Source organism: Carassius carassius, chromosome 7, assembly GCF_963082965.1.
Source record: "Carassius carassius chromosome 7, fCarCar2.1, whole genome shotgun sequence".
Lineage (NCBI taxonomy): Eukaryota > Metazoa > Chordata > Actinopteri > Cypriniformes > Cyprinidae > Carassius > Carassius carassius.
In genome coordinates this window covers 31,796,035-31,822,471 of record NC_081761.1, presented here as the reverse complement: position 1 = coordinate 31,822,471, position 26,437 = coordinate 31,796,035, and the positions used below count along the sequence as shown (strand labels likewise).

The 26,437-nt window shown below is 36.0% G+C and overlaps 1 protein-coding gene across 1 annotated transcript in view; it reads right to left on the bottom strand.

Moving 5' to 3' along the window:
* Positions 1-25,678, bottom strand: part of sorcs3a (sortilin related VPS10 domain containing receptor 3a) — a 230,070-nt gene extending 204,392 nt beyond the window's left edge. The window contains exon 1 of the mRNA XM_059554602.1: positions 24,920-25,678. Coding sequence (XP_059410585.1) covers positions 24,920-25,588 — 669 coding nt within the window. The 5' untranslated portion in view covers positions 25,589-25,678. The remainder of the gene's footprint in view (positions 1-24,919) is intronic.
* Positions 25,679-26,437: the final 759 nt, after the last annotated feature.

Sequence of the window (26,437 nt, the reverse complement as noted above, 5' to 3'; positions counted from 1 at the left end):
ATCCGCATAACTGAGATTTCCTAAACTTTGTCCTTCACAAATCCTCAGACATAACGCTCTACTCTCTAATGTCTTATGAAACTTGTCAAGAATATCTCAGGGCCATATTTCACCACAAAATTAAAAGTGAAATAATATATTATATTTTGCTTAAAGAAAAAGAAGTCTATTTTAGGACCAATAAGACATCCACGACACTTCTCATTAATGTAAAGCACAAAATAATGATATTATTTACATTTTTATCATGGTTTGTTGTACTGGCATTAATAGATGATGATTTAAATGTTTTATTTTCTTTTTAAATATTCTACTAAAAGTAATGGGAAACTTATGCGAATCATCATTTTGTGGGGATTTAATCTTAAAATGTCACTATGCATTACGACAGTGAGAACTTGGGGAACGTGTTCCTAATAGGCTTTATTTTCTTGTCTTCCTTTTTTTTTATTTTGGTGTTTGGAATGAAATGTGACCTGGACATGTATTTAACCTATAGCCTGAACAACCAGAAAAGAGGAATGAATACTATCTTCCCTGTCATGCTCTACAGGTCAAGGGTGAAGTATTCCAACCAAAGCAGAAAAAAAGGAAATTGTAAAATCTGTCATGCCTTGAATGTGTAATTATAGATAGATCGGATGTGCAGATAGTTCACATGAAAAGGGAAAAAAACACAGTACAGATTAGCTGGATAAAAATATTGATTTTCCACCTGAGTTGCATCTAGAGGCAAAAAGGACATATTATCTAGATGTTGGAACAAACACGGAAGCCTGAGAGACAGAAGGAGAGAGAGGTAAGTCCATGTGAGTGGTCACTTCTGTAGTTGCATGCATGCTGAACAGACTGTGATTCTATCTGTATGCGCTTACGTGTAAACACAGACTCACATATACACAAACATGGAGTATGTAGATCAGAGCTTTTCCGGCTGGCTGCATCAGCTCTCCCATGCCGCCTGTGTGCATCGATGCTGGAAATGATAGCTTCATTGCTCCTGTGTATTTGCAAAACCTCCATATGTTCGTCAGGATTTCTCCTGCACAGCCGTTCATTTCCCTTCAGATACAGATCACATTATCAGCCAGCAGATCTGTGCATTCGGCTGATGTTACAGGAGATTTGGGAAGATGTATGTTTGGCCTTGAGTTGCAATCAAATATTGCTTATAATATTTTCTTCAAGGCAACAGCAAATAATGCTATCGACAATACCAGGTCAATCTCATGAAAACATGTCCATGTAATTTTTAACCCTGAAAACTAAACTAAGCTTATGTAAATGCAAGTAAACTAATCTAAATTGAACTAAAACATACTTTTTTGTTCTAATTATATTAATATATGACCCCTTTTTGTAATGTAAAAAAATAATATATTAATTAACTTACATATTTACACATCATGACAGTACAGTATGTTTATAGTTATACTACCTTAAATTTCTGCTAATTCAAAAATAAACATGACACAATTTTTTTTTTTGCATAATGAAGAATTCAGAAGAATTGGGGGAGAAAAAAAACAACTGAAAAAAACAACAGTCATTACATGGAAACAATAAAATAAATAGCATGGAAAATGTAGGCCTACTGTTCGTTTTCGTCTGGGAATTTCCATTAACCCTGGAATTTGTATACATTATACACTTAATGTTTTGCAAATATTTATATTTAAATTTACATTTACATTTATTTTATATTTATATTAAAATTTATTCATTTGGCAGATGATTTTATCCTACAACAACAACAAATTAGCATGCATATTCTAATAATCAAACCCATTGCTTTGTCAATGCCAATTCTCTGATCTGCTGTTGAGCTACAGTATAAGAGTAGAAAACAAGAAAAAGAAAATGATATATATATATATATATATATATATTGATTCGGTCACATGTAGCTCATACGACACTTCATACATTTTTACATTATTCAAGATATTTGAATCAAGCTTTTACATAATCTATTCTGAGGAAGCATTACATATTATTTGGGTGCACAAGGTGGCAAATGTACTCCACAAAAATCGGTGACATTTACGGTAAAAAACAAAACAAAACAAAAAATTTTTGATTGCCAGAACTTTAATGCAAAAAAAGTCAGTTTTACAGATTGAAAATTACAGTTGATTTAACAACATAAGATAAAAAAAAGAAAATGAATAAATAGATAAAAGATAATAATGTACATAAGTGCCAAGAAAGAAATGTAAGCTTTCATCCAAAATTATTGGAATGTCAATATATGGTTTTCAGTTTAAATTATAAGATGTCTAGTTATTTTTCTGTAATAGGGTCCTATTATGCTTTTTTACAAAGTCTTGATTTTGTTTTGGGGGTGTACTAGAACAGGATCTCAAGCTAGGTTGCTCAAAAAGCACATTATTTTTCACATATTTTACATTATTACAATACCTCTATCCCCAGTGTGGCATGAACGGTTTGAAGAGTTCCTGTATCAACTGAAGGCTCGCCTTATGAAATACGAAATGTGGTGTGATTGGTTAGCTGGGTCAGTGTGTGTTGTGATTGGCAGCACTCAGCACCTGGTCTGGGAATGTCATCCCCTTACCATAGCTGTCTGTTGCGAGCTTCAGTGTAAATAGTGCGTCAAAATCTAATATATTTGAGCACGATTTAAACCTGGATGATTGTAACCACTCTTACATTTGTGAAAAGTGATTTCTGTTCAATACAATATCTCCTTTTGAAGCTTTGTAACTTTGCAGATCTTAGTTATGCTCAAACAGCAATTTTACAGACTGACTTAAGTTGAAATAGTGAAAAAGCATAATAGCACCCCTGTACGATTCTTCTAAATATGCATGATTATGTAAATTAGAACCTGTCCACACACATCTGCTTCACTTTCACGGTCAACTGTAGTAAAAGCTACATGGCAATATTTAATTAATGCAACCTTATATGTTTGAACCAGAAACTGATTCAGAAGTAGAGAAAGAGCAAATTATACAGGGTCGTCTACAAGTTGATGTGTCAGAATGGTGATGTATTTTATGCATCGCTCTCTACAACAATAGGCACATAACAGTAATTGATATCATTAGCCTTTGGCTTGGTTTTGACATTATCAAACAGCTAATGAGTTGCTACTGTTACACAAACCATGTTTCCATTCACCATCTCAGCTAGAGACCTTAAGAAAAATCTTCTTTCACAAGCAGAAACACTTTGAACATTAGATAATGATATGAAAACCCCCTCCTCACAAGTTGATGGGATTGGTTGTCTGTGATTGTAGGAAACAGGCTGTTTTAAACCACATTTTTGATACGCATGTTTTGTATGGAAGCATGAATTTGCCACTGAATAAAAATTAAAAAAAATTAATTCCGATTTTTTTTTTCTCACAATTCCGAATTTATATCTCGCAAATCTGATTTTTTTTCTCAGAATTGTGAGATATAAACTCGCAATTCTGAGAACATATCAGTCTCTTTTCCCTCTCACAATTAGACTTTATAACTCAAAATTGCGAGTTTATATCTCAAAATTGCGAGAAAAAACGTCAGAATAGCATACAAACTCAAATTTGTGAGAAAAGTCGTAATTGTGAGGGAAAAAAGATTTGCGAGTTTTTTATTTTCTCACAATAGCAAGTTTATATCTTGCTATTCTGAATTTATAACTCACAATTGCAAGTTAAAATCTTACAATTCTAAGAAATGTGAGTTTGTATTATTTATTTTTATTCAGTGGGGGAAACAGGCTTCCATAGACTTTGATACACTGCAGTTTTAAGGAGATATTTTTAAGCAATAGTGTTAAACATGATGGACTTGCACATAGTTTGTCTTTAAAGGGGTCATCGGATTCCCATTTTCCACAAGTTGATATGATTCTTTAGGGTCTTAATAAAAAGTCTGTAACATACTTTGGTTAAAATTTCTCCATGGTAGTGTAAAACAACACTCTTTTTAACTTGTCGAAAAACAACTCTTTTCACAGCGACCAGTTTTGGTGCGTGTCCCTTTAAATGCTAATGAGCTCTGCTCAGCCTGCCCCTCATGGGGTGATGAGCCGAGAGACTGTAAACTTTAGCCACATTTAGCAGTGGAACTTGCTAACTTACAGTGTGTCATGATGCACTATGGAAGGATTGCAGGGCAAATTAATTGTAATTTAATAATAAACATAACCTAATATTAATAATAGTCCTAATAAGAAGAAGAATGTAACTTGCTTGCATTAATTGGAAATGCTAAATCCCCTTAATATTGACAATATTTGATGCTTTTGACAATATCTCTGGCAATAGTTAACACATGATATGACAAGTGCCCCCCAACATGGAACAGTATCGAAGGCTTCTTCAGCACCAAACCAGCACTAACCATTGAAATTCATCCTGGCTTTGAGATAGTTTTTCAGCAGGAATAGCAGTACCTCTTGAAACAGAGTGATACCAGTCAGTTTTGTCACTGAAGCACTTTCTGGGGGTCTTTCTCTAGCCCTTAAGTCTGTCATATCCCATGCCATGGGAGGGAAGGAGGGAGGGGGATCAAACAGCCCAGTGGCCTTTGAGCCCATGTTGACAACTCAGGACTCTTCGAGTTACGTGAAAGCTCATGAATACTGCATTTGTTGCATCAGCGCCGACAGTGACACAGAAGAACTGACATTTCTGAAACAAACGTCTCGCTGTGTCTTGTCTAGGTTGGATTTTTTGTTCTAGCCACTCGTCTTGTCTGGCTGATATGAAATAGGGCCGCTGTGGTAAAATGCGGTGTCGCTTAACTCAATTTGTGTGTTAAATTCTAATTAAGCATATTACAACGTACCAATTGAAGACAGCGAAAGAACCTCAAGCCACGAGCGTCACTACTAAAGAGCCAAAATTGCCATCTGCTCCCAGAATGCTTTGCTGTGGTTATTGTTTTGTTGCCATTTCTGCTGTATGTGGTGCCAGACACAAAAGCTTTGAACTGACTAAATCTGTAGTAGTTGTCTGCATTCTGAGTCTTGCAACATGCTGCTTCTTTCTCTCCCCATTTCCTATAAACCTTGTGATTATGGGGAGCTCAGCTACATGTCTTTCTTCTTGTGAAAGCACAGCACAGAACTCAAACTTTCACTCCACCAGCACCGGCTGACTTTTTACTTGCCTTGAAAACCGGTCTCAGGAGCATGTAAGAGAAAAGCAGCCGGAGTGACGCCATCAGAAAAGGAGCCATTTTAACAACTCAGCAGGTGTAGAAAATGGGACGCCTGCAAAAAAACGACCATCACAACTCTTAATGAGATATGAGAACACAGACACCGCTGCACAATGCGTCTGGCTGTTCAGCTCCAAGCTGCACACTCCCCCTAGTGAGCATGTAAGCTAATGCCTAAGGATGTGTCTGTGGGCTACCACACAAAAAAGGAAAGACTCAACCAACGTGTTTGTTAGAGCACAGGCCGTGGGAAGCATTCTGAACAGGTCGAGAAATAATAACGACTCCCTTTCCCATCGTAGTTTTAACAAGCGCACTGTGAGTAACAATTTGTAATCTCTCTCACTTACGGTTCTGCTCTTTGAGAATGTCAGGAAAGTAAATAATATGAGAATAAGTAAAAGACAAAAAATCTTGGAAATACTGCAGAATGCTGTACTCCAACCCCTTCAAGTTATATCATGTACATTGTCTTTCGATTATCATTATACATCATATTTTACTTGCAGGAATATATATTTGATGATAGATACAGTATATTTAATATATTCCTTTTAATTCTGTCATCAGAAACATGTCATATAGAGTACTATTGGTAGAAACAATCGCATCAATGAATTAACTTAAATATTTATTTTACCTGTAATTAAATCTATAAAATTAAGGGTTGGTTTCTTTAAAATAAAATAAAAAAGGTCAATTTTTTTTCTTATGTACACCAAAGCTGTATTTATTTGATCAAAAATGCAGTAAAAACAGCAATAGTGTATGATATTATCATATGTTAATAAAAAAAATTAAATTAAATTTTTACATAAATTTTTAAATGTAATGAATTCCTGCAATGGCAGACTGTTCGAGAAACATTTCTTTATCAATGTTGAATAGTAATGAATAGTACTTGAATAGTAATTGAATAGTAGTGTAAATAGAATGAAAAAAAAAGTTGTGTACATATGAAAGGATGTGAATGAAGTATTTGTGTGTCTATTATGTGCACACCAATGAGCCACGAGAACTCAAGAGGTCATCTTTTGAGAGAAATGTCCATACCGAAAAGAAAAAAAAAACAGATCTGACTTCTTGTGCCAGTCACGCTCACATAATATGAACTCTCCACTGCTGGAGATACAGAGATGCTTCGTTTCAGCTCAGCTGGCTCAACCTCTGCTCAAAAGTAAAACACAAACGTATTTTCACACTCACATAAAGAAAGGAATAAAAACGATCAGGAGAAGTCCTGGTTTACTTAGTTCACTAGTCATAACTATAACTAACATGAACACATAATGAATGTATGGAAAACAGCCATGATATATCCATTCATGTTCCTATATAGAAACGGGTGGGTAAATAACAATTTTTCCAATTCATTGTAAAAATCAAGGAGCAACCTGACAAGCAAAGCAAACAGCTTTTTATATAAAATTAACATTTTGATTGCAGATGCTATATAAATATGCCTATATTTCTCAAAATTAAGCTTAGTATCCAGTGCAATTAAGTCACCTATACTGTGAACAGCAAAAAATGGCCTATTGTTCTGTAAAATGCTCAAATTAAAATGATTGAGAAGAAAGGGTGCAAAATCACAAATTTAATGGTTTCCAGTGAAATCAAAGGCATTATCCTCAGCACTGAATAATAAGTGGTAATATGAACTTTATACTAGAAAAGCGGAAAATTATGCGCTTTAAAAGATTTATAAAGCTGTCTATTTGCATATACTTCCATTGAATTCTAATAAGATGGGCCATCTTGGTATTCACATTAAAATATATTAAATCTGATTCTAAAAAGGTCAGGTCCTGCCATAGCTTACCCCTCGCATAATCAGTAAATATTAATTGACCTCTAGCCTTGATAACAGACATATATGAATATGTATTTAATATGTACATTTTGCCATCAAAACTTGCCTTCATGTTGTTCCAAATCTGTACAACTTTTTTCTGTGAAACATTCAAGAAGAAACAATTCAGTTAACGTCAATGGTAACCAAAACTATTAGTTACCAACATTGGCCTTTTTCCACTTTTTCAAATCTACAAAACTTTTCTGTGGAAAATAAGCAATCACAGTTAAGTTTATTATTAGGTCTTTCGACACATACATGTTTTACCAAATTAAAAGGACAGCACTTTTAGAGTTCATCCCACTATTTGATGTGAACATAAGTATTGGAACAGTTGAATTTAAGGCAGATGTAAAAGATTAAAAGCTAATATTTAGTTGCAGATCCCCTGCATGCAATCAGAGCAGTGAGTCTTCAACCCATAGACATCACCAAACTCTTGGTCTTATGCTTTGAAATGCTTTTCCGCAGCCAATTCTAACCGTTGCTTGTTTTGGGGAGTTTCTGTCTTTAGTCTCCTCTTCAGCTGGTGAAATTAATCTTCAATCGGATTTAAATCTGGAGATTGATTTGGGCAATCTTTACATTTCTTTGCCCTGATAAAGTCCTTGACTGAACTGGCAGGGTGTTTGGGGTCATTGTCCTGATAAAATATGAAGTGCTTTCTAATGAGTTTGGTGGCATTTTCTTGAATATTGGTAGCCAAGATTATTTGGTACATTCCAAATTCGTTCTGCTACTTCCATCATACAATAAGTCATCATTAAAATGAAGAGGTCCTGTTCTAGAGACAGCCATGCATGCCCATGCCATGACACCACCTCCACCAAGCTTTACAGATGAGGTTGTATGCTTAGGATCATTTGCATTTCCAGTTTTCCACTTTTCTTAGATAAAGGTTAATCTTTGTCTCATCGGTCCATCAACTCTACTGGCTCACGTTTGTGAAGAATCTTGCCTTTCTATTTTTGGTGCTGATCAGAGGTTTGCATCTTGCTGTGTAGCTTCTGTAATTCTGTGTCAAATTCTCCTACGGACTGTAGAATGACAGAGCATCACACGCTTTCTGGAGGTTGTTGGTGATTTTACAGACATGTATTTTAGGGTTCATTTTCACAGCTTTTATGATTTGTCTGTCATCAACTACTGTTGTTTTTCTCAGCCGATCAGGTCTGGTTGCTGATGTCGCCGGTAGTTTCCAAACTCTTGATTTCTCCATGCCCTTTGTTTTTCCTATAGTTGACTTCCTCTTTTCTTTTAGCATCCAAATTGCTTGCTTTTCTTTTAGAGTCGGCTTCCTCTTCTTGATGTTTGTGTGTGTCATCATCAAATGCAAGACTTAGGCCCAATCCCAATTCTACCCCTTAGCCCTTCCCCTTTCCCCTACCCCTCCATTTCGCGTGTTCACGTGAAGGGGTAGGGGTGTCTCGATTCTCTTTTGGCTGGAGGGGAAGGGGTAAGGGGAAGGGCCAGATAGCCCTTCAAACTAAGATTTTTTTGGGACCACACTTCAAACGAAGGGTTATGAATTATCTCAGCAACATAGCTGCTACAGTGAAGAAAAAGACACATAAATGTAAGCTTTTTTGGCATAAATAAAGATTTTAACGAACAGTTAAAAGCATTTGTTTTATGTTACATTCAATTGTGAGTTCATATTAATGGTCATGTTACTCAAAGAAATGTTTGCAAATAATTGCTAATATTTGCTAATGTCATATCATTACAGACTGCATGATAGTGATACAGCATATGTCTGATCAGGGCGATAACTGCCGTAGACATTGATGGGGGCTAATCCCACCAATAATTATAATCGCTAAACCATTTTCTCAAATACTGCCTATTCGAGAGAGAGAGAGAGAGAGAGAGAGAGAAATGGAAGTTGCGTGTATTCGCGTCTGTGCATTTATCTTTTTAGAGTGAGTTAACTTAAAAACAGCGATTGTATCCTCTTGTCGCTGGAAAATATAATGTAGCGATTCAGTATTTAAACTGTATTTAATAAAAGTCATGGGGCAGCGTTGACAAGTTTATTTTCTCCTGGATGTGTGAGCTGCGCGATTTCCGATATGTGTGTGTGTCAGTCAGCAGCTCATTAATACAGAACGATAATTAAAGTTTCTAATGCACACCAGTATGTGTGTATTGTAAGAGCTAGACGACGAATGATGACGTGTGACGGCATAGTAGTAGTGTCCCAATCCTTAGGGGAATATTTTCTCCCCTACCCCTTGACACTCTGTTTCAATGGACAAGGGGAAGGGGGAAAATAGAATTGGGATTGGGCCTTAGAATGCAGAATTCCCTGCTTTTGATATCTGAAGAATTAATGCAACAGGACACAGCTGAACACTAAGAAAAGTCTTTGAGGTAACTGTTACAATACTTAAGCTCACATCAGATAGGTAGATGAAACTCTAAAAGTGCTGATCTTGTTAGCTGGAAAGCATCTTCGTGTTGAATCACCCAATAATAAAATGTGACATTCTGTAGTTTTGTCTCATATTCATCTTTTAATCACATTTACAGATTTCTTGACTCCACAGCAAACAGAACAATTTTGTATTTATGGACTTAAGTCTATACTTATGGAGGGCACACATAATATTGGCCTTGACAGGCTAACAGTGAGGTAAGGCTCAAATAAAACATGCTTTTAAGAGAATTAATATCGCACCGGTTCCAAGCCTGCATCAGAAATGCAAATGGGCCAGTATATGTTTTAATTAACCACTTTTCTTCAACCTTTCAGCTTGAAACCTTGTTCACCACTGAACAATATCTGAAGTGCAAAGTTCCCCCAATTTGATCCAACCTGCTGTGTCTTTTAGACAAAATTGTTATAAGAACCGCAAATCTCTCTTCAAGCTGCAGTAGCCATCTCATTTGGAAAAGATGAAGTAGGCAGGGGGGATTCAAAGGATTGGGCACATATCAAATCTATTTTAAATGCTTTTTTATGAACTTTTAATGGCATTCTGATAGGGTTGAACTCAAATGACTGAGACTAACAGTGTGATGGTAAAGAGACAAAAGTGTGTTAGCCAACCAGGGAATATTGCAGCATACTACAGCCATTGAGACACACACATTCACATTCACATTCATTTGGATATATTGGATATAAATACCATTTTTAGCAGCTGGTCCACATACATTTTACAAAGCTCTCACTGTTAATTTTCTCACATGTTGCAGAGCAATGTGTTTTTGGACAGAGCTTGATAAATACAGATCAGACACTTTTAATTCACTCTTTCACAGTCTTTCCTTTGGCAAACGTACTTGGGATCGTCATAGCAACAACCATGGTGAACAATCATAGAGCATTCAGTGACTGTGTTAAACTGGCAGAGCAATCAAACACAGTCACATGTCTCTAAACATGCTTGTGTGTTGCTATCCTTTGCCTTTTGAGAGCCTAGGCAAACACAAGTGCTTTCTTCTCCCTTGTTCTTGCTATCTCATGCTTCCATCTTTGTTTTTGGCACCTCTTTAATTTGTCTATGTATTCCTCTTCCATGCTCTCTCGCTGTATCTCTGTCTTTCTGTCTCTCTTCTTTGAAGCTCAGAGTTTAGATGAGATTGGAAACTTCTAGGTGCACATGGACAGTCAGACAAGTAATAAGGGCTGAAAGCAATTTCCTCCCTGCTTTATCGAACTCTGAGAGATGGGCAATAACCACATATAGTAAGCCCTGACTCTCTTGTTTATTATTTATTTCAGGTTGATGAGGATCTGCGAGTCACACAATGTGTCGGCGAGGAGCCGTTGTTCGCAGGGAGAAACATTCACGTTGTATATGAGGACCTGATCTACTTATCCATCTGCTTGCATGCAAAATGAAGACCCTGCTGCTGTTACTGGACAGGCTGTTGAAATAATGCCCAAAAATAAGCCAAAAAGTATACAATGAACACTCATGCACATCATCACTATAAAACGACACTAATGACGGTGTAAAACATACACTACAAAGTGAAACTCATAGTTCTTTCAGTAATTTAATATTGACTGAAAAATTACATAAGTGTCAAAACAGCGACTTGATTGTTCACTTGCATTTTTTCCTAATAACAGAAGAACTTCAGATAAGAGTATCATATAAGATAAAAGTATCTGATCAGATAAGAGCAATACATCATTTGAAATTGTAAAAGGTCTACTTGTATTTGTATACACTTGCAATATCAACAAAACTTTACACTTGTGTAAAATAAAGAAAACAAATAGGGTGTGCCTCTGAAACATCTTTCTGAAATGCGTCACTAAAATAAACGAGAACTCAGCGAATAATGATTTCAGTCATGTCGAAAACAAACTCTGATAAAGTAATCTGTTTGAAACCAATGCGAGGTACAGTATTTCCCGTCTGAGCTCATTAGGGACGACAACATGATCTGACATGAACTGTTAACTGCCGTAGCCAAAGAGTGCAAAAATCACTAAGCAACAGCAACAACCGAGGGGGCCATGAAACATTACATCATTTATCATTGATGGAATGTAATACAAAATGTCATTTAAACAGGCAAGAGAAAGAATGCTTTTGGCATTAAGCAACAACTTATTGTCAGAAGAAGAGTTTTCAGTCTTGTATGATCCCAATAATTCTACAAACCTAGATTTATCATGCAGAATATACTCGCCTTTTAATCTGTCACGTAGTAGTGACTACAGAATTAGTTGTAGTCCCTTAGTAGTCCATTACAATGTACAGGTCACGAAGTAGCACTTAAAGTCGCACATTCGCAATCGCACTTTCTTGCCATTGCCGTTCCATCAGCTGTTGTTTCTTAAAGTCCTTATTATCTGTAAAGTAATCATACCCACGTGCATAACGCTCTATATGATAATCATACATGTGAGACATGAACATGTAAACAGCCACATCTCTTCCGTAAACAAAACGTTAAGATTCATCAAGTAGGCTATGTTTCATCTTTGGAAGAAGATGCACTGTGAGAAATAAGTGATGTTAACTAGGGTTGGGCGATATGTAAAAAAAAATATATCTCGATATTGTCAAAATGTTTACGATATTCGATATATCTCATATATGTAACTGAAGTAGTGCAAAAGTACAGAAAGTACATTCCGTCAACTTTTTTAGTTCCTTCAATTCACAATTTAAACTATGAAACTGGAAGAAATAACTAAACTGGGATAAGTATTTAATAAAAAGTGTATAAAAAAGATTTTTAGATAAGAACACAAATCTGTCAACTGTCTGCAGGTTTATATATATATATTAGGGGTGTAACGGTATGTGTATTCGTACCGGACCGTTTCGGTACAGGGCTTTCGGTACGGTGCACGTGTGTACCGAATGCAATATTTTGTTTTGCGGAACATATGTACATATTCGTGTTTCCAAACGAACATATTAAGTGGCGGAAGTCTCCGCGTTCAGCGCAAATCCCGCCCTGCAGCTGATTCTAAGGCCGGTGACACACTGGCTGCATGGCGTAAGCATGGCGTTTCTGCTGCTTGTGAGCTGCGTGACGGCTGCTTCGCATTTTCTGTCTTTACACACCAGAATCGTGCCTGACGCGGCGCTGGCGCGCTGCTGCTCCTTTTGTAGGTGACATAGAGGGAGACCGCCGACAGACCAGGATCTTGTCTTCACGACAACAATATCTATACTTCATGTTGAGCATAAATATAAAGCCTACTGATAAAGGACACCGTCAACAGTATTGACGGCAAAATAGACTATGTTTCAGGTGCAATATGCCAGTGTGTCACCGGCCTAAGGTTTTCAAAAGGCATCACGCGAGTGTGAACATCACTACAACAAGGAAAAAAATGATTGTAATTCAAACGCAGCTCCCGTCGGCATTTAAACAGACCTTTGCTCTTAATTCCGATCGGTCCAACGCAATAACAAAATCTGAGCAGGTCTAAAAACTGAAACTGTTGTTGCTACACTTTATACTTTGGAAAAGTTATATTATATATATTTTTAAATATGAGCAGGCCTACAAGCTGGGATTGGTAATGCTGCACTGTAATCACAGTTATTTATTTATATTTTTCATTATATTTTATTATATGATATTGGTTTGAGACAGAGTATTTTATTTAGTGGAGAACTTTGCAGCAGTATTTTATTTCATATTCTTTTTTTATTTTATCTATGTATTATTAAAAATTATTTAAAAAAAGAGTGTAAACAAATTGTAAAAAAAAGTTTATAGTAATGAACAACCTGGAGTTGTTTAATGTTTGCATTTCTTTCCCTTACTGTACCGAAAATGAACCGAACCGTGACTTTAAAACCGAGGTACGTACCGAACCGTGATTTTTGCGTACCTTTACACCCCTAATATATATATATATATATATATATATATATATATATATATATATATATATATATAAACTGGTAAATTTATACCTTAAATTTACCAGTTTTCATAATATAGACAGCGAGAGTGCATGAAGTCTTTGGTATTCATATATATATATATATATATATATATATATATATATATATATATATATATATATATATATATATATATATATATATACATATATATATATATATATATATATATATATATATATATATATAAATTGATAGCCTGAATGCACTGTAAGTCGCTTTGGATAATATATAAATATATTAAAATATGTAAATTAAATTTAAATTTATGCATTTAGCAGACGCTTTTATCCAAAGCGACTTACAGTGCATTTAGGCTATCAATTTATATATATATATATATATATATATATATATATATATATATATATATATATATATATATATATATATATATATATATATATATGAATAAATACCAAAGACTTCATGCACTCTCTCTGTCTATATTATGAAAACTGGTAAATATAATATGGTGAAAATCCCTAATAGTAATTCCAAACGGCCATAGTCTATTTTTCTCTATTCAAACATCAGCGGTCGAGTAAGTGCATTTATTCAGTGATCACAATCGCAAACAATACAGTTGAGATCTCATGACAGAACACAGACCAGCTGAACAACAATTTCATTAAATCACTAAACTCCAGCTTATTTGTTTTACAGACCAGTGGCGGCGGCGTTTCCGCAATGAGGAGTGAGCACGTGTGCATGGTTGCCAGATCGCTTAAAATAAGCAAACACCGGGCAGAAAATGTATCCTATTTAAACTCTTGTTATCTGGCAACCGCTCTCATCGTCAAAATTATTCCGATATTTTCGCTAATATTCGATACATCGCCCAGCCCTAATGTTAACCAATAAATAGTCCATAATAAGTCCAAGAAGTTTTAAATCTTGTGTTCATGTTAACATTTTTGAACACCATTACATTAAACCAAACAAATAAATAAAGCTTTTAGTCCATGTCTGTTATGCTTTGAGGCCCTCAGTATAACAGTGTCCTCCATAAAAATACATATTTAATCTCATATTTAATCAGTTTTTCTCATCCTGGAAAACATGCGAAAATATTGATGACAATTTTAGTAGAATTTGTTGCCAATTAAACGCTCTCTAGAACTAGATTGTTCTTTCCACATTAATTATAACTCCAACCTGCCACTTATCTAACACTTTAACATCTAATTCACATGATCGTGAGCTTCAGAGTCCTCAGCCTCTGATGTATTCAGATCTACAACCTAAAATCTACAAAAGTTTATATCTACACCCTATGAAAACTCTTGTTAAGTTCTAAACTGCAAAATGTAGACAATTAGTCATTAAGGTATAACTAATACTAACATTATTCATTTCTGTATAGCTGCTTTGATTCAATATGTATTTCGAAAAGCTCTAAACATATACATTCGGCTTGACTATTCAAGGGTTCCATTCTATTCAAGCCAAAATCATTCAGAAGAGCCCCGCTGTAATCCATGCCCTGGCCTATCTCCAAAACCTCCAAAAGCTGTCAACTGTTGCATTTCCAGGCTGTGATAAAAACCTTTCTGGCTGTTAAAAGCTGTCCCGTATCTCACGCAACTTCCTGCTTCAAAATCTGATACATTAACACAGGGGAAAAAAGTGATTCAGCATATTAATTTCACTGTCAATGCTATCATGAGGAATTTTTTATTTTTTTTGCACAGTGATGACCTAGAGCTGAGCATATGTTTTATAGATTTGAATTCTGCATACAAGTTGTGAGAGTACTGTAACACCCACTGATCTTGTTTAGCGAGACTAAACACAGAGGCTAAATAAGCCAGAGTGGGCAACACCATAAACACAAGCATATAGACAAGTTAATTGGATGTACAGTATAGGTCAAAGACAGAATAAAATTAATTAAGAGATATCGATTCTTGGTTGCAAAATCTACAGAGGCCAGTGTTGCCATAGTGATACCACCACTCAGCAATCTTTTAACACAGTTCTAGAATCTTTACCAAATGCAGTTCATAAAATACAGAACGACCACACAACAGTATACGCAGCTCACACATGGCTCAAAACACAGATAAGTGCCTGAACCCCGCTGCAAGATTCTGCTCTGTTGAACTCTTAAACTCGGCCTGTTTCCACTTGCATCTGCAGACACCTAAGTCCACATATACAGAGAGTTTTAAAGACATTACATTTTCTTTTCAGCCACTCTTCAGTCTCCATTAGGACTTCCAAATCAGTTACAAAAGCATTAAATGTTAAAACGCAGTTCAACACCGAGGAATATTGACAGATAAACACTTTTATGCTTCACACTTTACCTCACAGTGTTGTTTTAGGAAGATCAAACATGTCATATATGAGACAAATGCTTTTTTTACACTTTGATAAACTCACAAACTAAATTATACATGCAAGATTACATTATTACATTAAATTATTAAATTATATATATGAAATAGCTTCCTATTTTAAAGTTTGGGCCCTTTTTCCAGAAAGGATGCATTAATATGCACTGATATTTATGATTTTGTCTGATATTTTTATTTCACATAAATGCTGTTATTTTTAACTTTTCGTTTTTCAAAGAATCCTGAACAAATGTATCAGTTTCCACAAAAATATAAGCAGCAAATCAAATCAGTTTTCAACATTGATGATAATAATAAGAAATGTTTCTTTAGCAGCAAATCAGCATATTAGAATTATTTTTCTGATTTCTGAAGCATCATGTGACACTGAAGACGGAAGATATGATGCTGAAAATTCAGCTTTGCCATCACATTAATAAATTACACTTTAAAATATATTAAAAAAGAAAACATTTTAAATTATAACAATGTTTGATTTTTATTTATATATTTATATATGTATATATACTTGTATTTTTGATCAACCTTGGTGAGCAATAAGATACTTATTTGACTCTAACACACTGTGATGCACTGTAAAAGTTGGCATTAGCTATTCATTGTCCATCCAACATTATATTTACAATGCAATGGACAAACTTATTTTGTAGAGTGACTCAAAAGCTGAAGCACCTCAGTTTGAGTATAATTTATTTAAAGGCAGAATTCCTTTGCAAAGCATCTCTTTTTTTTTCTCTATGCAAAGAAAACATTGGCCAGATCCAGCAAACTATCACATCAGCAAATTATACACATAATCCTTCTGAAATAGGAGAAACCATGCACTCAACTTGTTTTGTATGCAGTGTTTTGGGCCAGCAAAGAATGAGACTTGCCAGAGAGTCAACAGTGAAGCTGTCAAAAACAGTAATAATGTTAATGTAGCATATTTAGATTTTAGCCGGTGAAGATAAGATAGCAGATTCGTTTTAATTAGTCAAAGTGCAGAAAGACTGCTGGTTCTAGGGAGGAATCTGTCAGCATTAGTCTACATCACAAGAAGCTGCAAATGAACATGAAACACACACACTCATGAAGACTCTCTCGATCTGACTGTGAGTGTATAGCCCGTCTACGGTCATGTCTTATTCATCCGTCTTTTCCCCTGATTAAAGAGTGTGGAAGACATACTTTCAGGGCACACATACTCTCCCTGAAAGAGGACACAACCACAGTTCGGATGAACTCTTTGGCTGCATTAAAGTTCCCAATCAGCTCCGATTTCTTTATCAGGCATCTGGCGCTGCCCAGAACTTGCTGTTTTGCTGTCAAGCATGCATTTGTGAGATTGAAAATTTCAGCAAAACTTTCAAATAGTTCTAAATGTGATATGTACTGTATCTGACCTACATTTTTACACTTAATCCAATTCTCATTTTAATCTGGGATTTTTCCATCATAGCAGGTTACAAGAAAAAAAACACACAGGCTTACGCACGCACATAGGGTAAACAAAGTAAATAAATAAACGAAATATATATAGTTTACAGTAATACATACAAACACAATTTTATATCATTGTTACAATAAGTGTAATTGTTAATAATAATTATACACAGACAGACATACACTCACAACTTTATACTTTTGGTACGCCTACTTTAAAAACTAATATGTAATTATAATTTAAACATAATTACTTCAATTGGTTCATAATTACTTCATCAATTATAACTAGGAATCAAAGCTTCATAACACAATTCTTGATCGTGCAGCCTAATTTAACCCCTCCGTGCATTATAACACATCTTCCAGAGCACCATTTCCTTCCACATGTATCTGATAGCACCTAATATTAAAGTGATTTCAAAGAGATGTGTATTTGATATCATAGCAGAGTTTTTTAATCTACCTCGGAGCATAGACCGTCACTGCCAGTCTGTCTGTGTGAGAGAGAGAAAAAGAGAAAGAGAGAGAGAGAGAGAGAGAGACATGCCGAGCAGCCCGGTGGGGAAAAAAAGTGTTTAACGCAACAGAGATGAAACCAAATCACATCTGACACTCTGTTATATGAGTGTAATTAACATAGGGGGACAGATAGATGCTGAGACACCCTTGTTGCTTGCTCTGGTTCAGCGGCCAAGCGTGTGATTATGCCGGCGTGTTCCCGTCTCTAGTGTGTCCAGCCCTTCCACTTTACTCCCCAACGATGGAGATAATGGCTACATTTAGGCGCTTTGTAAACCGTGATTCTGATCCAGCAGATGATGCTTTTTGTGATGGATGAGTGGCTGATATGTTGATGTGGTATGTGGCACAAAAAGTTCGAAGTGCTGAATATTAGGGAGATAAAACACACACACACACATATATACAAGTATATATATATATATATATATATATATATATATATATATATATATATATATATATATATATATATATATATATATAAAATAGGGCTGCACAATGTGTCGTTCAAGCATCGATATCGCGATGTACGAATCCACGATTGTCACATCGCAGGATGTGCGATATAGGTTGTCATAGTTGATCCGTTATTCATTAACTGTACGGGCCAGCTGCTCCCCGGCCCTTGACGAATGTGATTCATGGATTAATTGCACAGCTTAACAATCATAGAGTGAAAGTTTTGACAGGGCAGAGAGAGAGAGTGAGAGAGAGCACAAGAGAGAGCGCGTGAGAGAGAGAGAGAGAGAGAGCGCGCGGGCGCGCGCGCGAGAGAGCCCCGGCCGCACGCTCACCATCTTCAAACAACACGAGCGCTGTCTTGCTCTCTCTCCCTCGCGCATATTAATCAATTGACAATGGTGTCGATGTTTAAATCATTTAAAATGAGAATGTAAGTGTGCTCACCCCATTTTTGTTTGTAAGAAATAATTTGATTAGATTTCATATCGCAATATATATCGCAGAAAAATAAAATATTGCAATGTCATTTTTTCCCAATATCGTGCAGCCCTAATATAAAATATTTATTTTACATTTCAGAATAATTCAGCTCATATATACTGTATATATTAGGGTTGTAACGATTCACTCGTTTTCTCGATGCAGCGATTACAAACCCTGACGATTCATATGCATCGATCTTGAAACATGATTTTTGAATCGTGAATCGCGATCTCGGACAGTGATCAATTTAAAACGCTAAGAATCGAATGAATCGTGATTTCTATAGTGATTCAGTGCTTTCAAAATATATACACGTAAAATTACTACACGCACGAATTAATGGAGACCTTGAATCGAATCGCTGCCTACCCAAAGATTCACAGCCCTAATATATATATATATATATATATATATATATATATATATATATGAGCTGAATTAACATTGCTTTGTATTCTGAAATGTTAAATAAATATGAATATAAACCATATGCACCGCTGTGCAGGAATATTTAGTATTTTATAAATACGATACAATACAGTAGAACAAAGAAGGTCTACTTATATTAGCCTACTCTTCAGGTAAGTAATAGCCTACAAAAAAAATCTAAAAGTGATCGAATGTAAATGAACACTGCATAGTTTTCACTGTATGTACTGATAGATTAATGCTTATTAAAGCTATAACGTTATACAGATTAAGAGCTGAGAGTGATTTTTACTTTGCATTTTGTTGTTTGATTAACCTTGGTGGCCCAAGCACCAGTCTGTCACTTTAAGATGATATATTGAAACACATTGGATTTTCTCCCAACTGTTTTCGTCCACTTAAAAAATAAACTATGTTTAAGTAAATACTCTCCAAGCCAGCCATTTTGACATATTGTGTGTGTATTTGATTGTTTGGACGTGCCCGAAGCTCAAAGTGTAATTAGTTTGTCAGTTTTGGGGCATGCCACTTGCACATATTTCAGTCTGGGGAACAGCATCTCTTATGTGGATAGTGCTTTCAACATTTTATTATCAAACATGTCCCGCAATTTAGCAACAGTAAAGACGGCATTTTACAACAAACACCAATTGTGCTGATTCTGACTTTAAGTTTGGGTTTTAGGGAGGAACGAATGCGCACTGCTGTGAAGGGAAAGTTGTGCTAGAAGAAATGCAGCTATAATCCTTAGAAGCTAAGGTCGAAATAGATAAAATTAAAGGAGCCACAGACCTAAAGTGTAAGCAGATGTTTGAATGTTTAGCTCTCTCTTCTATCATAATTAAACAGGACTTTCATGTTGCGCATGCTGAAGCTCCTCCGCATGAGCACAATCTCGCATCTGAATTGCAAATAGCAAAAATGCATAATAGACAAATGTTTGAATATTATTATAATATAATATAATTAAAAAAAGCTGGAATTTGCAAGATAATGTATATATAGCAACAATAAAATGTGTGTTTTCTTAATTTCTCCAGTGGACATGGGAATATTGTTGCGCTCAGATGAAGGCTAGTTGTAAGTCCAGGTGCGTGAAAACCAGGAAAATGAGAGACTGTTGATGGTTCGCACTAGTGTCTAGTTTTTCAGAGTGCGAACCATCAACAGTCTCTTCTTAATTTCTCCAGTACCGATAGCAGAACCGTTAACATCAGAGCTTATCTACAGTATACTCCGGTCTTTCATAATTTAGCCCTGGGGCTGATTAAATACTGGGTTAAGTACCTATCCCTACCAACAACCTTTATATTTCCCCATTTATTTTCATTGTGTATCCTAAAAATTAGTCTGCTTTTAATTGGAAGTAGCTGAGCATGGTTTCCGTCACAAATCATGGAAAGTCAGCCAAAGGTCTCCAAAGTGAATCCTGGAAATAAATCCCCCGACTGTACCACCGGCTCTCACCAGGACCTCAGCTGCATAGAAAAGGGCCAGAAAACAAATGTGTAAACACTAATTGGCGGTTGGAGGGCATGCTACATTAGTATAACTAAATTATTCATGACATTCCATAGCCTCCTTTACTAGTAATTAGCGTCCACACTAAATAAACGAAGTGCTTTACAATGCATTAGTGGCACTAAATCATGTCCAGGAGTGTACAAGGTTGTTGATGATTTATCTTGCCATTCTTGAGGTATTGGTGACTAAATGTGTTTGGCTAGCTAAGAGTGCCTAACATATTAAAGTGCTCTTGAAAGTCAAGTGTCCAGGTACAGTAGCCAACCACTGAAAATTAATAATATGCATCTAGCCATCTATATAAACAGTATATCTTTATAAACAGTATATGTATTAATAATACATAATACAATCCAATATATACTACCGTTAATGTTTTTGAAAGACATTTCTTATGCTAACTAAGCCTGCATTTGTTTGATCAGAAATACAGTAAAAATAGAGCAATACAGCATTTTTTATCAATTTCATGCATCCTTGCTGAATAAAAGTATTTATTTATTTATTTACTTTTGAACAGCAGAGTACAGTAATTATGGGCCACATTCAAAGCCATACCATATGAAAAAAAACACATAAATATTTTAAACCTGTCAAAACTATTTACTTAAGGATGAAAAGATAACAAATTGCTCTTCTTGGATTGCACAGTATGCATTAAAAGGCAAATAATTTCTGAGCTACTGAACAGAAGATAGAAATGCTAACTTGATTTAAAAAATATCAACTTCTAAACAAGAAACCTAACAAGTTGCCCAACAAGTGTCTCCAACAAACACAACCTTGTTCCATTTGAAGCCTCCCAACAAACTGAGACAGAACCTGAGGGATGCGACTCGAAAATGTAAATAATTCCTTTATGAGCCAACATCGTTCAACGCAGGAGGGCAAATACCTTCAGGCAGGACTTCTGGAGCACATGTTCAGTTATAAAAAGACTGTATACAAGAAGAACAGATGGTTTGACAGAGGAGTGAAGGAGGCCTTAGATGCGAAACTAGAACAGTTGTCAGCAACTCACAATGCTGTTTTCCCAATTCACATAGCAATCGAGATTCACACCATTCCCAGAGGTTACATATCAGAGAACCTCCACTGTCCTTCAAACTGATGAAGCCATTCAGATGTAAAAGCAACCAGATGGTCCTAAATCAATTCTAACTAGATATAGTGATAAATGCAGAACATAGCTAAGCACTAAACTGGTTTACTTTTGGAAGCGTCCTGTTTTAAACCAACAATTTAGTGCCAAAATCATGCAGTTGACCACCATGTTTAGTGAATCGCATGAAAGTGCAAATGAAACAGCCCACCTCTTCAGGGAAACGCTATTTGACAAAGCTCATTTACCGCTTGTATTTTATACTTAGACTTTCAGTGAGGTGTTTCAAAGAAATCCTTGGAGCATATGACAACAGGGTCTATAAGAATGACCCAATCTCAGTGAAGCAGGACTACATCAGAAGCCATTGATGCATGCCAGGCGTACAACTTAAATCATATGCAAATCTATTTTCCTTCTGAATGCATAACACAAAAGCATGATGGGAAATGGGAATCATAAGATAAATACATTTCATTGAGCTTAAACCTCAAAACACCAGTGGACTGTATCCTTTTCTCCACGTAGTCAGAACATCTTGTCAGAACATCTTTTGAAGCTAAAATGTGTCTTAAAATGGCGAGACATATACATTACCAAGTGTTTAGACAAACGTATTCCTTATTATTACTTATGTTTTCCAAAGTTTAGAACATCAATAAAAGCCATAATAATATGATGACCAAAAGTTGTTAAATTGTTTATTTTAGCTTCTGAAATCTCTACGACTTCACAAAGTACATCTTGGGATATTTTTGAAACAGCATTGAAGGAATTCACATGCATGCTGGGGACAGTCCAATGTATCCATTATAAACGAATAAATAAATACTAAGAAGAAATAATAAAAAAATTAAATAATAATGAAAAATATTTTTATATGGGAGGGGGATATTTTGTAATTTTACACATTTTCTAAGTATTAACCTATAGTTCAAAAGGTTATGTTCATAAGCAAATTAAATCAGGAATGTCTAAACGTTTTTCTAAATGCCTCCTCAATAACATAGCAAAGCATATTCTACATCCGAGTAGTGATTGAAGAAAGAGAGCAGCAAATATCACAAAAAAAAGGTTTTGCATACATTGCTAGAAAATCAAATCAAATCACACACTCTGTCCTTGCACACTTCATTCATCTCTCGTAAAACTTCCAGCCAATGAAGACATAGCTCGCCAGCAGGCATGCAAGCAGGAAAACACGCTTGAGTAGGCAGTCCCTGAACAGGACAAAATCTTTCAAAATGGCTGTCTCAGTCCGGAAGATAATTATAGGAGATTTACAGCTGCGGGAATGAGGGACGGGACCTGTGGTGGGCAGTAACCCTTGCCTAAAATTGCTGTGGCTGTTTTACTGACAGCTACTAAACAAGTTATTAAAGTTAGATGCAATATGTCTAGACAGGGCCGGAAAACACTGGACTATCTGTTTTGATTTATTGTATTTTTTGTGAAAACAGGTACTAATAAAGACAATAATGGATGAGGTGGTTCATTTGAGAAGGATGAGCCTAATTCATATAACTTCACCTCATACTGCTGGAGAAATTATTTCACGTATATAGAGGCCCATCTTAAACAAAAAATGCACATAGAATCTGTAGTAGAAATATCTGCCTCAATCCACTGCCTGTTGCTTCCAATTACCTCTCTGGGACAAATCTGCTAAAACCACTGGTCTAGAATGAGTTTTCCGAAGCCAAATAGAAACAATTACAAGAAGCGAACTGCAAAATCATATTTAAAATGATATCCATATTCGCATTTAAATTAAGAGCCTTCTCTAAAACCTCCCCTCTCCATAAAAATCCTTTTGCTGCCTCCTCTGCTGATTCCTTCTAAACCTTGGCCATCTCCTTTAACACCTTGCATATTAATTGGAACATTCAACCCAAGTCATATGGAAAAATCTGCCTTCATTTAGTCATCATACTGTTCACTTTTCATGAATAAAAAATGCATGCTTAAATTGTACCTAATAGATTACCTGTTACTATGGTACTATTTTAATACCAGTGGTGCTTAGGTTGCTTACACAACATCTCAGTAAAATAATTTGATACATATAATATAATATAATATAATATAATATAATATAATATAATATAATATAATATAATATAATATAATATAATATTATATAATATAATATAATATAATATAATATAATATAATATAATATAATATAATAGCACAGATGCACAGCAACAAAACATAGCTTAAACATGAAAATCTCTTTGAAAATCACATAGAAAATCTGCCTTTCTTCTCTCTCGCACTCATATCTCTCTCACTCACACATATCTCATCAAACACCACCTGTCTGCAACAAAATCCAAACACCCAGGCAATGCTCTGCAGACTTGCTTAAATGCAAGTCTTTAGCTCTGCTTAACTTTAGCATTAAAGGACAAGGTTATTTTTTTTATTTTTTTTGCTTATGTGCCTCTTGTCTACAAAATCGACTAGATGGATCTCTGAATTATTAAGATGTGAAGTATTATAAAGTCTCCTATCTTGCCAATCCAAAAACACAGACAGCACTGCAGCCAGGAGGCTCTAGCCAACAACCTGCTCTACAAGCAAATCATTTCATCAGAAAAAAAATATACAGACAGTGCAGAAAGATACTGCATTGAAGGCATATTTTCAGACTTTGCCCAGCAGTCTATTTAATTTAAGGCAATTTAGAAAGAAACTCCCAAAGGTGAATGGTTATTTACACTGAACATAATATTTGTAACAATATGGATTACATTCCAGCTCATTGCAGAGATCCTATTGTGCTTGATCTCTTTGACAAACAGGTGGTTAACACTCTGAACAGGTGTTTTCTGTAAACCTTTAGATTATCTCTGCTCAGTAGAATAAAATGGTTTGCTGATTTGAGAGGGTCTTCCCAAGCTGAATTGTGCCCAAACCCATGTGAAACCAGCCTGATTAGTTGGCTTAGAATGCTTTAAGGTTATGTTTCAGCAGGGTTGATTATTTCAGGACAGCTTGGGCAAATCCTCATTATAACCCCTATAGACTCGAAACTACATGTGCATGCCTTTACAGTGACAACAACTGAAGTTGACGAAAAACCTGAGAGCTTAACAAGTCAGCTTGGACCAGATAACTGAATAGCATGTTACATTATGGCAAAGAAGTACAAGATGTTGGGGACTTACACTGCTGTTTTTTCCAGTCCAGTAAACGACTGCGTGGTTGTGCGCGGAGTCTCCAGCCAGAGCAAAAGTGCTGCTGGTCAGTTTGGGTTCGTCTGGTCTGGATTCGTGCTCATCATCTCTGTTCCAGCGAACTTCGGCGCGTTTACTCTGTCCGTCCACCCGCAGACCGGAGGTCTTTCTCTGCTCCTCCGAGCGGACTTCCGCGCTCTCCAGAAACTCGGGCACGCTTCTTTTGACTCTCCCTAATGCGGCGTCCTCGGGTCCATATTCGGATTCACTTTTTACATATTCATCCGAAAACAATTCTTCATCTAAAGCGGACTCGGTGGAGTCCCCCAAAAGCGCGCGGGAGCTTATCTCCTCTGCGTTTCTTTCCAGTTTTGGCGCGATCCCTGGAAAACCATCCACCTCTTGTGCTGTTGGTACTCCAATATTCGGGTAAAGAACTGCGATCAGCTTGGGTTTCTTTTGATCCTGTCTCGGATATTTCCCAGAATCAGGCGGGTCACGCAGATGCTCATCCCCTGCGTAATTCACTTGCATTGGCGACATACATGGCGCGCAACTTATATCTGCCTTTACATTTGGAAAAACATACCAGGAGGAAAGAATTAGCCAGGTAGAAAGAGTAAAGTGGACGCCAGGGAAAACAACCAGACGGGTCTCCATCTTTAGAAGAGATTTTGGGGAATGCTCCCCTCCCACCGACTCTAAGACGCGCAGGGAAGCAACTCCAGCGAAGTGTCGGGGTTTAAAGAAGTGCTCCTCAGCTACACCGCTCACGTTCAGGGATGTGATGATGGAGTAAGGCAGCACATAGGGAGGTACTGAATCCAAGCCAAGCCGCTGCTGCGTCTAGAGGGAGGGAGAGAGAGAGAGAGAGAGAGAGAGAGAGAGAGAGAGAGAGACTGACTTGGGCATAACGACATCGTGCGCATTACTGTTGAAAGTATTTTATTTTTATATCTAGCGAGTTGCATTAAAATTTAGAAACCATTAGAGCCGTAAAAGCATTTTCCCGTTTATGCTCAAATAAATCTGATCTTCTTTGGTTACCACGTTTCTAAATGACCTAAATATACAGAATTTATAAATTGTCTTTATAGAAACCATAAAATGCAACAACAACGATAATAATAATAATAATAATAATAATAATAATAATAATAATAATAAATATATGTCAAATACCCTTTATATAGCCAAAAAATACAATCTAATATGATTTAGCTCTTTTTCATACATTGAAAGTCTCAAAAACAAAGAGGAAAAAAACAAAAGCATCACAAAATTAGTCTTAACGACTCGAGTCTTTTTAAGTCATAGCAATTATGTCATTGAATGAGTCGTAACTCTCAAGAACCAAGGTGGATCTTTTTCAATCTCTTGGTTTGACGGGAATGGTTTTGTTCATGAGAACTGACTCGGTTCTCAAGTTCAACTCACTAACTCAGTGATTCATTCGCAGCGATTGACGCCTCACTAATGTGGAGGATTGTCAGGAAATTATTCGCTAAT